Source organism: Poromitra crassiceps (genome assembly GCF_964638095.1).
Source record: "Poromitra crassiceps genome assembly, chromosome: 27".
NCBI classification, from domain to species: Eukaryota; Metazoa; Chordata; class Actinopteri; order Beryciformes; family Melamphaidae; genus Poromitra; species Poromitra crassiceps.
In genome coordinates, this window is record NC_139650.1 from 5,802,964 (window position 1) to 5,817,963 (window position 15,000).

Sequence of the window (15,000 nt, forward strand, 5' to 3'; positions counted from 1 at the left end):
AGAGGATTACATGACATGACTAGAAACAGGAATGTTATATACAATTAGAAAAGTTCCATTGGCTTCATTTCATAATCAATAAGCGATAACAGATACACATAGTTCATGGTATTAGTTACTAGTTATAATTGCATACACATAGATCAACTGTAAATGCGTGGACAGACAGACGCCATATTCAGGTTAATTGCATATCACATAGTTAATATAGATTTGACAGCAGACTCCTCCAGGTCCCGCCTCCCCTCTGCCTCTGCCTATAAGATCTTTGACTGTGTGTTCAATCTTTACTGTACTGTATCTGTGCAGTCTCTCTGTAATTCTATTTACAGAGATATGTTTGGCTAAAATACATTTTCATAAGACAAACTTTCCTGGACTCCTGGCTTTATTATTTTGAGGTCTGGTCGTCTGTCTCATTTTTGGCTTGAGATGCTTTCTGGTTATGCGGGAAAATAATGATGTTATTGATACAAATTCCAATCTACAACAAGGAAGTAGAGAAGGATTATATGACGTGACTAGAAACAGGAAGTAGATTAACATTGTGGAAAGTAAGAGCGCAGAGGTCAGATGGGGGCGGATGGAGGGAGGCATTAACCTTCAACTCCGACGACCTGGATTCAATTCCCACCTCAAGACAATATGAAGTGCAAAGGTTCTCCCGTTGAAGCTGAAAGGCTCTGTTACACGGGTCTTGATGATGTCACATGTCTTGATGATGTCACACGTCCAGGTGGTGGTGCGGTTGGGTCGTCAGCGTTGGAGGATCAGAGGGAAGATCCAATCAGACGACAGACAGGCCTGGGACGTGGAGGAGATGCTCTTCCTCCCGCACATTCACCACAACTTCGAGATCAAGGTTAGGACACACACACACACACACACACACACACACACACACACACACAATAGATTATTAAAAAAAATATGGACGTAGCCATCGTGATGTCACCCATTGGTTTCTGGAATCCCGATTTGAAGCCTCAAGTTTTGCGCCATTTTTAGTTTTCTTGGAGCCAGAAGTGACGAGAAGAGCTGCAGCTCTACCTGTTATTGGTCCGTGATCGGTGAGCTGCGCGATCACTGGACAGGCTACCTGTCAGTCACGCCCCCAAACATAGGGTTCTCATCTATTTAAGGGGTTTTCAAAGTCTGAGACTGTGGGCCTCCCCCCAGACAAAGCTTGGAAAAAGGAGCCCCCCCCCCGCTCAATTCCTCCCTATGGGATCATGATTATGTTGATGTGATTCCATAGACACTCAACAATTGAGCCAAGATAGCCTGATATTGCTGTTTGGCATACGTCAGAATACACCAAATACATTTAAAAAGGTCTGTCTGAAGGCATTTATTTGTTTCTGACTCTGGAAAAGTGGTAAGAACTGTACAATTCCCCAAAACGACTGTATCTCTGAACTATCTCTGTAACCAGGCTATTCTTTGAGATCTACTTTTAATAACTATAATGTCATCTTTTTTCACTTCCATTCACTGGCCCTCCCCTGAAACGGGAGGCTCGCCTTCCACTTTGAAAACCTCTAAATGTGACCATAATTTACTAAACGCTCTGTCACTCAAATCATCTGCTAATCTGATTGGTTAGAAATGCCGGAATGGATTATGGGATGAGTAGTTTCTTCACTCTTACGATATAATATGTACATAGTCTTGTACTCTGAATCAAATGTTTTATGCTCATGATTCTCTGGAAGACCGGTTGGCTTGGTTCCTGAATCCTGGCTTGAAACTTTACATAAGGATTTTTCGAAACGTGATTGAGAAAAATGAAGAGGAAATACTCTTCCAGAACGTCACGGAACCATCGCATGACTGTTGAGCTCTATGTGTGTGTGTTCCACGCATGCAGCAGCTAACTGACCAATCAAATCCCTTCTCTCAGGTGACGGAGGCGAAGGGTTTGGGTTGGCTGCTGGTTGGCATGGTGACGTGTGCGAGCGCCGACTTCTTCGTGGCGAGGCCGCAGCTGATGCTGGTGGACATCACCGAGCTGGGAACTCTCAAACTGCAGCTGGAAGTCACCTGGAAGTAGGGACACACACACACACACACACACACACACACACACATACGCAGACACACACACACACACACACACACACACGCACACACACACACACACACACACGCACACGCACACGCGCACGCGCACACACACACACACACACACACACACACACACACACACACACACACACACACACAGTTAAGGCAGCAGTGTATAGAAACTAAGGTGAACTTGCACAACATCTAACTGCTTTTATGGCTGTGAGCAAATGTCTGTAAAGTCACTGCGACTTGTGTTTTGTTCGTTTCATGAGACTTAAGACAGTGGAGGTGACAGTGATCTAACTTCAGGAGATTTTTTTTATGTTTTATTTATTAACCTTTTATTTAACCAGGAGACTCCAACTGAGATTACAAGATCTCTTTTTCAACGAAGCCCTGCTGCCCGAGATAGCAGCAATACCGATTCAAACAACATACAAGCAGACATTAAACGCACATGAAACAAAACACAGTAGCAACTCACAAAATGACATAGTTGTTGTGAGGAATGAGGAAATGCCATTTCCTCATTGTAACAGTGCTTGTCCCTCATCTAGCAAAGCCTTCTGCAGGCTCACCGGAATGAGTTTTGAAATGGAGGGACAATAAAATGTCCCCCCACCGACATGATTGCAAGTTCTTGGTAAACGACATGATAACGTCATATGTAATGGACAATAGACCCTTCTCACGGGGGCCATTTTGGGTCGAAAAGGCAGGGTAAACACAGGTGCAAGCAAAACACTAATGAGGCTTTCCAAATTCCAATCATGGAAGTTGGAAACCCTCATTAGTGTTTTGCTTGCACCTGTGTTTACCCTGCCTTTTCGACCCAAAATGGCCCCCGTGAGAAGGGTCTATTGTCAGCGCCTTAAGTGTACCACAAGCCACCTAGTGTTTTGGACGTGTACCGCAGCCAACGCGCCGAGTGACGTTCAAGTATGTACAGTCTCGCTGGCGCCGCTAGTCGGCGCCGCGGCAAGGCTCCAAGTCGAGGCTGAGCAGAACCCTGTCAGCGCCTTTAACGTAGTGAATTCAACTGCTGAATTCAAAGTTCTATAATTCAATTAATAAGTACAAATGACTTTGACTGGAGTACAGGATTTGAAATGGTACTTCAACTTCTCCCAGAGTAGGCTGTATTCTATTCTAGGTGAGTATTTGCACTTTGACTTGAGTAAGAATCTGTGTAATGCTCCCCCCTGTGGTGATTGATAGGCGTAGGCTTATTAAATCGCTGACCCTTCCCTTTAAGGAGGAGAGCGAGGAGGTGATGGTGATCATGTGTGTTGGGAGGAGGAAAGGGAGGAGAAATTGATGAAGGTGCGAAAGACAAAATGGTGAAAGGTGGAATTACCCAAGCACTGGAAATACAATGAGTGGATAATGGGGGGGTGTAACGGGGGGGTGTAACGGGGGGATTCCCTCATATTTTACACATCTCATTTCCTTACGCTGTTCTTTTTTTCTTTTTCTTTTACACAACTAGAAATTAGAAAGTGTCTCTGTCCTGTAGTCTGACTGTGTGTGTGTGTGTGTGTGTGTGTGTGTGTGTGTGTGTGTGTGTGTGTGTGCGTGTGTGTGTGTGTGTGCGCGTGTGTGTGTGCGTGTGTGTGTGTGTGTGTGTGTGTGCGTGTGTGTGTGCGCGTGCGTGTGCGTGTGTGTGTGTGTGTGTGACAGCAGCAACATGATATGATGATTTCAGATGAACGACATGCACAGCTGGTCCACACACCGGTCAAATAACAACCGATAATGCATTGTCTCTCTGTGACCTCTCCCATGGAGGATGCAGGGGGGAGAGAGAGAGGCAGTGAAATACTGTGGGGAGAGAGAGAGAAAGAGAGAGAGAGAGAGAGAGAGAGAGAGAGAGAGAGAGAGAGAGAGAGAGAGTGAGTGAGAGAGGAAGATGGATTGATGGAGACCGAGAGAGAAAGAGGACAAGAAACATTTGTGTGGCATCTCCTCTCTCTTTTTTTGTCTCACCTACTCTCTCTCTCTCTCTCCCTCTCTCTCACACTTTCTCTCTCTCTCTCTCTCTCTAATTCTCTTTTTCCTGATCTTCCCATTAGAGCTGAATTAAGTGAATTCATTCAAATCATTAGTCGATTTACAGAAAATGTACTGTTTTAGTAATTCATCAAACACATCCAAAACAAATGACAGCTATGGATTTGCTTTCGCCCCAATTTCATATCATTCTACAGTATAACACACCAACCCCCCCCCCAATCAATTAATCAATTAATTAAAATAATTTAAATATTTGTTCGTTGCATGTAGCCCTAATTCAAAAACAGTTTTCTGGCATGGCAGTGAAATGACCACTTTATCACTCTGTTGTAAAGCCTTGTTTTAATGCGGTGGCAAACACTAACAGTAAGACATGATGTGTTGTATTGAGCGCGTTTAAATGCACACTAATAAGCCGTTTATTATGGGACCTGATGGTCAAGTGGGCATCCTTTACCGGATAAAGGCCGTTATCGGTTTATAAGAAAACCAATAAACACACCTAGGATTCTGCTGAATCATCAGGTTTATTCATTGCATTCAATGTCCATGATGGAAATAAGTGTTTACACTTTGCATGTCATCCCTTGGATGTTGTCATTCTTTATGCCAAATCAAATCAATCAATCAATCAATCAAGTCCACTCACGGACTTTGAGGTGAGTTCCCGCTATTTACTAAGAGCATGTAAATGTGGAAATCAGATTATTGCCAGTTACCTGATTATTCTGTTATCTGTTTATTGTGTGCATGTAAACGCACTCATTACAGTTATTCAGTCGGTTGAATCTGTTTTCTACACTCTCTGTTACCTCCGATACCTAGTCTAACCTGAGCCAGCTGTCGCTGAGCAGCTGATTCAATACAGAGCACACACAGGCATGCACACACACACACACACACACGCACACACACACACACGCACACACGCATACACACACACACACTGCACACACACACTGCTGTGCCCTTGCACCATGACCGATCACATTTCAGGGTTTAGAGAGGCCAGGTGGAGGACGTTACGCAGCTTCTCCCTGGAGAAACGGAAAATCACACACACACACACACACACACACACACACACACACACACACACACACACACACACACACACACACACACACAGACACACACACACACACACACACACACACACACAGACACACACACACACAGACACAGACACACACACACACACACACACACACACACACACACACACAGTCTGGGTGCTGTCTACCCAGAGTAGTAGCATACTGTATTTCAGTGGTTCTCAACGTGGGGTCCAGGGAGCACCAGGGGTCCTTGAGGGGTTCCCGGGGGTCTCCAGAAAATTGATGAATTGTTCAACTTCAACATATTTCATTTCACACAATTTCACTCTATTAGAGAATGTAGAAGACTGACTGTTCTGATCATAGTTAGCTTCACTGTTACCTCTACCTACAGACAGTACAGAGTACACAGTACCTACAGACAGTACATAGTACACAGTACCTACAGTACAGAGTACACAGTACCTACAGGCAGTACAGAGTACACAGTACCTACAGTACAGAGTACACAGTACCTACAGTACAGAGTACACAGTACCTACAGACAGTACAGAGTACACAGTACCTACAGTACAGAGTACACAGTACCTACAGTACAGAGTACACAGTACCTACAGACAGTACAGAGTACACAGTACCTACAGTACAGAGTACACAGTACCTACAGACAGTACAGAGTACACAGTACCTACAGTACAGAGTACACAGTACCTACAGACAGTACAGAGTACACAGTACCTACAGTACAGAGTACACAGTACCTACAGACAGTACAGAGTACACAGTACCTACAGTACAGAGTACACAGTACCTACAGACAGTACAGAGTACACAGTACCTACAGTACAGAGTACACAGTACCTACAGCACAGTACCTACACAGTACCTACAGTACAGAGTACACAGTACCTACAGCACAGTACCTACACAGTACCTACAGTACAGAGTACACAGTACCTACAGCACAGTACCTACACAGTACCTACAGTACAGAGTACACAGTACCTACAGTACAGAGTACACAGTACCTACAGCACAGTACCTACACAGTACCTACAGTACAGAGTACACAGTACCTACAGTACAGAGTACACAGTACCTACAGCACAGTACCTACACAGTACCTACAGTACAGAGTACACAGTAGACAGTACAGAGTACACAGTACCTACAGACAGTACAGAGTACACAGTACCTACAGTACAGAGTACACAGTACCTACAGCACAGTACCTACACAGTACCTACAGTACAGAGTACACAGTACCTACAGTACAGAGTACACAGTACCTACAGTACAGAGTACACAGTAGACAGTACAGAGTACACAGTACCTACAGCACAGTACCTACACAGTACCTACAGTACAGAGTACACAGTACCTACAGACAGTACAGAGTACACAGTACCTACAGACAGTACAGAGTACACAGTACCTACAGACAGTACAGAGTACACAGTACCTACAGTACAGAGTACACAGTACCTACAGTACAGAGTACACAGTAGACAGTACAGAGTACACAGTACCTACAGTACAGAGTACACAGTAGACAGTACAGATAGTCATGGTGTGGGAGCAAGGAGTATGTTTTGCTTGCACCTCTGTCACTCGGTCACTGGGGGGAGTTGTGGAGGTGTGTGTGTCACTGGGGGGGGGGGGGGGGGAACAGCAGTAATTAAGATCACTTACACCTGCTTCTCATTCAGTTTTGTTTGTCAGAGAGAGGGAAGTAGGAGCTGATAATTTCTGTTGACCGCAACACAATGCAATGCTAAATGTTATATCTTGTTAAGCTTATGCAACAATTAGCTACTACATCTTGCAGCAGAGCATGTAGTGTTTTATGTGGGTTCAAATAAATACCCTCAAAATGCAGCTATGGACTCATGTCTCCTGTTTCTGGACTCAGCGTGTCGGACAGATCCCTATGTACCCTCTCAGCGACTGACTGGTAACACTCTTAAATAGTCGCACTTCATTGTCAACAGAAAAGGCCATGGATCCCTGCACCTGTAGCCTAATATTTTCTGATGCCGCGCTGGACAAGTGCACGCAAAACAATGGATCACTCAGCCACATTGGAGTCACTCGTGAGTAAAAAAAATCTGAATGAATGAATGGACGGATCGCAACACACAGCAAAGCACGGTATGTGTAACCATTGCAGTATGTTCATGCTGTGAGTTTGGTCTTGCTTGGACACAGTTTGAAAATTGGCGCTGCAACATTGGATGCATATGGATGCTGCTGTGATTGTTTTTTGATGCATTGATTGGATTGCTCACGTTTGAATTTCTGTGGAGTGAAAGTGGATCGCTCATTTGTGGACATTAAAGTGGCGAAGACAGAAGTGGATAAGTGATGCATTTGATTGATGTGGCTCAACTTTCATGAGGAGACAATATTGGATTGCTCTGTTTTGGATGAAAAGTGGAAAATTGGATTTCAATGTTTGATCTTGATGTGGATTGTGGCGGATGCACACTGAATCGTCATTGTATTTACGCTGCTGGTTGATGTCAATATGAGTGGATCAAAGGCTGGTTCTGCTGCTGCTGCAAAAGTTGATGATGATGTTGAACATGAAAAAAGAAATGTCATACTCACTGAAAAGGCCTTGGCATGTAAAATTGAAAAGCTTCAGAAGGAACGCAAAACCAGAATGAATAAAATAAAGGGTGTTATCACTGCTTTGAAAGAGCTCATGGGAAGTGATGACAACACCAAACAAGTGCAAACTCAGCTGGATGTTTTGATGCAATTACATGAGCATGCAACTTCATTGCACGAGGAACTGATGTATGTAATACCTCTGGATGAGCAGCAGAAACAAAATGAGTGGTTTGCAAGCATCAACAATTACAACAACGGCTTTATTGAGGATGTGAAACGCTGGCTCTCTGAAAGTGACAAACTGGTCTCAAGACCGATGAACAGTGAGGAGCTGGAAAATCCTCCAAGCCTGAAAGTGGATGGGCTACAGCCTAACAGTGAGGAGTTGGAAAATCCTCCATGCCTGCTATTGGATGAGCCACAGCTTCACAATAAAAGTATCTCCGATCAGAATGTTGGAATAACACATGATGACATTAAGGCAAGTGACAGCATCTCAAATGTCAGCAGACGGTATGGTCCAAAATCTAGAGCCACCAGTATTCGGACTTCAAGTTCCTCTACTACCTCCACTCGTGTTAGAGCTGAAGCTGACATGGCTGCGCTTCTCGCTCGTCAACGATTGCTTCAGGACAAGCATGATCTTGAGCAGGAGGAGGAGAAGATCAGGAAAAGGAAAGAGCGATTGGAGCTTGAAGTGGAGATAGCAGCTTCAAAGGCTAAAGTGGATGTCTTGAGAGCTTCAAGAAGTAGCGTGAAGGGCAGCATATCGCATAAATCTGATGCTATGCAATCCTATTTTGACAAAATGGATAGAAGTGCCCATGCTGCTGCTCTTAATGTTCATGCTGATACATTTGTGCCTTCTGGGCAAGGACAAAACAATCCAACCTCAGCCAGTGCTCTTCAATCTCATTTGACTAAGCCTAATGAAACAGACTGTACTGTGGGTGATCAACCTCAAATACTCCAGCAGACATCAACCAAGTTCAGCATGGCTTATGGTGTAACACCTGACATTTCAACATCTCAGTCTGGAGGTGTACATGTTCCTGTTAATGCTGATGATAACAACTTGTTGTCCATAATGGCACGGCAAAATGACATAACTGCTATGCTGGTGCAACAACAAAGTCTCTCATCTTTGCCAAATAGAGAAATTCAAGTGTTTGATGGAGATCCTCTAATGTTTCATGCTTTTATGAGAGCCTTTGTGCAGAATATTGAGCAAAAGACAACTGATGCAAGTGACTGCCTGCACTTCCTGGTGCAGTACACCAGAGGTCAACCACGAGAGCTTGTAAGAAGCTGTCAACAAATGCCTGCAGACAGAGGCTATATCAAGGCGAAAGCTCTGTTGGAACAACATTTTGGAAATGAGCAAAGGATCTCGTCAGCTTATTTGGACAAAGCCCTCTCATGGCCAATAATTAAAGCAGAGGATGTGAAAGCGCTCCAAGGTTATGGACTCTTTTTAAGAGGATGCTGTAATGCTATGGGTGAAATACAATACATGTATGAGCTCAACATGCCTGCAAATATGCTGACAATAATAAAGAAGTTGCCATACAAATTAAGAGACAACTGGAGGACGGCAGCATGTGATATTCAAGAAAGGCATCATCGTAGAGCTGCGTTCCCTGACATTGTGGATTTCATTGAGCGTCAAGTAAAAATAGCAGCCGATCCTGTATTTGGTAATATACAAGACATTCAGAGAACAGTGCAAAGCAAAGACGGCAGCAAAGATAATTTTCAGCGTCGTATACGTGAGAAAGGAAGTAGTTTTGCAACTACAGCCACTTCTATGGATGGAAAGGCCTATAAGAAGAATGAAGGAGGTTTACTGCACAAAAGGGCTTGCCTGTACTGCAAGGGTGAACATGCACTGGAGTTGTGCTCTCTATTGGGAAAGAGGGCACATCATGACAAAATGGCCTTCCTGAAAGAGCATGGAGTCTGTTTTGGCTGTTTGTGCATAGGGCACATGTCTAAGGACTGCAGGAGGCGATTGTCATGTAAAGTATGTGGATCCAGACATCCTAGCATGCTTCACATTCACCCAAAAGACAAGGAAGCAGAGAAGAATCATGCTGTTGCAGCTGATGTGACCACAGCGGTGGGCAGTGCTCTGGTGGCGGTGCAAACTAGTGGTCTCACTGGGGCCGGTGAGCCGGACTGCAAACTCTCCATCGTCCCAGTCAAGGTCAAGTCTAAAAAGGGCCATACAATTGTCCAGACTTATGCTTTTTTGGACCAAGGTAGTTCAGCATCGTTTTGCACCACAAGTCTGATGAATAGGCTGGACATCTCGGGAAGAGGAACAAAGATTCTCCTACGCACTATGGGCCAGGAAAAGGTTGTGGGAAGTTGCATTGTATCTGACCTTGAGGTAGCTGGCCTGGAGAGTGGCCTCTACTGTGATTTGCCAGATGTTTTTACACAGAGGAAAATGCCTGTGAGCAGGAGCAACATACCACAACAACAGGATCTGTTGAGATGGCCATACTTGCATGGAGTAAATCTGCCTGAAATTGACTCGGATGTTGAGCTTTTGATCGGATTGAATGCACCTAGAGCTCTGGAACCCATAAAGGTGATTCCAAGTGAAGATGGAGGACCATATGCTATTCAGACCATGCTGGGCTGGACTGTTAATGGGCCATTGTGTACTGGTGGAGCAGACTGTGATCAACCTAGCATCACTGCTAATCTTATTTCAGCTGTGAGATTGGATGAACTGTGGAAGCAGCAGTTTCAAGTGGACTTCCCCGAGTGCAGCCAGGAAGAACAACTGGGTCCATCAAGGGAAGATTGTCAGTTCATGGAAATGGTTGAAAGCACAGTTAAGATGGTGGATGGTCACTACACCATTGCCTTACCTTTAAGAAAAAGAGATGTGTGCATGCCTGATAACCGCAAGCTAGCTGAGCAACGTGCCCTGAGTCTGAAGAGGAGGTTCCAGAAAGATGCCACATTTCATGCAGACTATGCTGCCTTCATGCATAATGTCATTGCTTGTGGTTATGCTGAAAAGGTGCCTGCTAAAGATCCGTTGTACAGTCATGGCAAAGTTTGGTACATTCCGCACCATGGTGTATACCATCCAAAAAAGAAGAAGATCAGAGTGGTGTTTGACTGTGCTGCATCTTTCCAAGGGACGTCATTGAACACACAGTTGCTGCAGGGACCTGATCTCACCAGCTCATTGATCGGGGTCATAACCAGATTCAGGAAGGAACCTGTTGTTTTGATGGCAGACATTGAGGCCATGTATCATCAGGTGCGTGTGCCAGCTGAAGATTCTAACCTGCTAAGGTTTCTCTGGTGGCCCAGTGGGGACTTTTCTCAACCCATGGAAGAGTACAGGATGCTAGTCCATCTTTTTGGAGCAACTTCATCGCCAAGCTGTGCGAACTTTGCTCTTCGAAAGTGTGCGGAGGATAACAGAGACTCCTTCAGTCAGCAGGTGGTGGATACCATTATGCACAGTTTCTATGTGGATGATTGTCTCACTTCAGTGCCCTCTGAGTCTCAGGCTGTAGCTCTCTATCGCAACCTTCGAGCCATTTGTGCCAGAGGCGGCTTTCAGCTAAAGAAATGGACAAGCAACAGCCGAAATGTGCTTGCTGCTATACCTGAAGAGGAGAGGGGGAAGGAAGTGAAAGAGTTGGACTTGGATTATGACACACTCCCTGTTGAAAGAGTATTGGGCGTGCAATGGTGTGTGGAATCTGATGCATTCAAGTTCAAGATCACAATTCAAGATCGACCTTTAACTCGTAGAGGGATCCTGTCTATGGTCAGTTCAGTCTACGACCCACTTGGAGTGCTGGTGCCAGTGGTGTTAAAGGCCAAGTTAATCTTGCAAGAGCTGTGCAGGAAAAGCCTTGGGTGGGATGACGTCATACCTGAACCCATTGCAATGGAGTGGGCAAAATGGATGCAGGAGCTCCACCTACTGGAGGACTTCAAAGTCAGCAGATGTTTCAAGCCTGTGAAGTTTGGAGCTGTGACTTCTGCCCAATTACACCATTTTGCAGACGCAAGTGAGGTGGGTTATGGAACGGTTACCTACTTACTGATGCGGAACATCAATGCACAGTCTTGCAGTGTCCTTATCATGGGAAAGGCAAGGGTGGCTCCCTTGAAGCCAATTACCATCCCCAGATTGGAGCTAACAGCAGCAGTAGTAGCAGCACGCATGGACAGATTGTGGAGAAAGGAGTTGCAGATGCCACTACTCGACTCTATCTTCTGGACTGACAGCACCTCAGTGCTGAAATACATCAACAACGAGACGTCCAGATTCCGAGCATTTGTAGCTAACAGGGTCTCTGAAATTCGTAAAACATCTCATGTAACTCAGTGGAGATATGTGAGCACCTCATGCAACCCTGCAGATCTTGCTTCCAGGGGACTTGGAGTGGAGTTGTTCCTCAAGGATGAAAAATGGCTATTTGGCCCACAATTTCTGACGCTGCCAGAGGAGCAATGGCCTACAAATCCAGATGGTTTGAAAGAACAAGAAGAACTTCCAGAACAAGATGATCCTGAGGTCAAAACAAGTATATTGGCAAATGCAATCTGTGCCAAAGAAGAGATTGATTCAGTCTCTCAGTTGATCAATCGTACCTCATCCTGGAACCATCTGAAAAGAGTCATGGGTTGGGTCTTACGATTCAAGAACCTACTCCTAATTCTCTCGAAGAAGAGGAAAGAGGTCAATGCAACACTGGCACAGACGAGGCCAGGCGAGAGAAAAGGGAAAGATATTCTGAGGAAAGAGCTGCAGAGCGTCAAGGATTTATTCCACGTTTCTCTCACTGTGGAAGAACTAAGGGAGGCTGAGCTGGAAATAATTGGATTCTGTCAGAAGAAAAGATTCCCAGAGGAATTTTCCAGCCTCCAAAAGGGACAGAATGTGAAACAAACAAGCCACATATACAAACTGAATCCAGTGCTTGATAATGGTGTCTTGAGAGTCGGTGGACGGCTCAGCAGGGCATCCATGCCTGAAGAGGCAAAGCATCCGGTCATACTGGCCAAAGATCTGCATATCTCTGATGTCATTCTAAGACATGTTCATCAGGAAGTCGGCCACAGTGGTAGAACTCACATGTTGGCAAGGCTACGCCAGAAGTATTGGATTACTGGGGCCGGTGTGGCTATAAGAAAGATCTTGGCAAAATGTGTTGTGTGCCGACGGATACAAGGACGTCCAGGCAGCCAACAAATGGCAGATTTGCCTCGCAACAGAATATGTCCAGATGAACCACCATTCACTTCAGTTGGAGTAGATTGTTTTGGTCCATTTGATGTAAAACGTGGAAGATCTCAAGTGAAAAGATATGGAGTTATATTCACCTGCTTGGCTTTGAGAGCTGTCCATATCGAAGTAGCAGCATCAATGGATACTGATTCCTTCCTCAATGCCTTGCGTCGCTTTATAGCAAGACGGGGCCAAGTCAAAGAACTCTGCTCAGACAATGGTACGAACTTTGTCGGCGCTGATCGAGAGTTGAAGAGATGTATCGACCAATGGAATCATTCTCAGATCCATGAGGAACTCCTACAGAGAGGTATTAAATGGACATTTAATCCCCCAACTGGTTCCCACCATGGAGGTGCTTGGGAGAGACTAATTCGCTCCATCAGGAAAGTCCTCAACTCAACTTTAAGAGTACAAACTCTTGACGATGAAGGTCTCCACACAGTGCTGTGTGAGGTTGAAGCTATTCTTAATAGCAGACCAATAACAAAGGCATCCACAGACCCAAATGACCTAGAGGCCCTGACTCCCAACCATCTTCTGCTCCTCAAAGGTCAACCATCTTTACCACCTGGTGTCTTTGTAAAGGATGATTTGTATGCTGTCCGCAGATGGAAACAAGTGCAATATATGTCCAATTTGTTTTGGAAAAGATGGACAAAAGAATATCTGCCACAGCTTCAGGAACGTCAAAAGTGGAACAGAGTCAAGCGCAACTTCCTTCCTGATGACATCGTACTCATTGTTGACGACTCTGCACCCCGGAACTCTTGGATCATGGGGAGAGTTATCGAGGCTGTTCAAGACAAAAGAGGACTTGTACGACAAGTGAAGATCAAGACCAGGACAAGCTGTCTTGACAGGCCTGTCACAAAGATTTGTCTTATTCAGGAAGCCGGGGAGTCCTGATGGATTACTCAATGACTTTGCTTGTTTTTTACCCTGACGGATTACTCATTGACTTTGCTTGTTTTGACGTTGCGTGACTTTAAGCATGATGGACAAGGTCGCTCTTAAATGGCTATGTGCTAGCAACCTCTGGCCTAGAGATTTGACCTAGAGACACTTGAAGATCGCGTTGAATCGGACATTGAAATCGAATCGGACATTGAATCATGTACTGATTTAAAAATCAGTTCCACTTGATCATAAAAAAAGAAAAAAAAAAGATCATTTGTATGTTTTCTACATGAATTATTCTGTACTGTAATTATTCTGTTATAATAATTAGGGGCCGGAATGTGGGAGCAAGGAGTATGTTTTGCTTGCACCTCTGTCACTCGGTCACTGGGGGGAGTTGTAGAGGTGTGTGTGTCACTGGGGGGGGGGGGGGGGGGAACAGCAGTAATTAAGATCACTTACACCTGCTTCTCATTCAGTTTTGTTTGTCAGAGAGAGGGAAGTAGGAGCTGATAATTTCTGTTGACCGCAACACAATGCAATGCTAAATGTTATATCTTGTTAAGCTTATGCAACAATTAGCTACTACATCTTGCAGCAGAGCATGTAGTGTTTTATGTGGGTTCAAATAAATACCCTCAAAATGCAGCTATGGACTCATGTCTCCTGTTTCTGGACTCAGCGTGTCGGACAGATCCCTATGTACCCTCTCAGCGACTGACTGGTAACACTCTTAAATAGTCGCACTTCACATGGGATTCGGGGATTTGGGTCCAAGAGACAAAATCTCATCAAATCGAGTCCCACAATAATAAGTCCAGAAGTCGCACTTGTACGTGTAAAAGGCAATGGGATTTTAATGCATGAAATAAGATCTGTGGTTAACAGTGTTGGGGTAGCGCATTGCAAAAGTAACATATTACAGGTAATATATTACTTTTAGCAGTAACTCATTATTAGTGTGTGTGTGTGTGTGTGTGTGTGTGTGTGCGTGCGTGCGTGCGTGTGTGTTGCAGTCCGTTTGACAGCAGCGAGAAGATGCGCCCGGTGTCTCCCAGCAGGCAGTCGGTG

General features: G+C 44.8%; 1 protein-coding gene across 1 annotated transcript in view; it reads left to right on the plus strand.

Moving 5' to 3' along the window:
• ripor3 (RIPOR family member 3) overlaps positions 1-15,000 on the plus strand; it is a gene marked incomplete at its 5' end in the record, with an annotated part of 39,586 nt that overhangs the window by 13,268 nt on the left and 11,318 nt on the right. The window contains 3 exons of the mRNA XM_083661979.1: positions 737-862; positions 1,904-2,049; positions 14,946-15,000. The exon at positions 14,946-15,000 is cut by the window's right edge and continues 72 nt beyond it. Of these exons, the coding sequence (XP_083518105.1) occupies positions 737-862; positions 1,904-2,049; positions 14,946-15,000 (327 nt within the window). The remainder of the gene's footprint in view (positions 1-736; positions 863-1,903; positions 2,050-14,945) is intronic.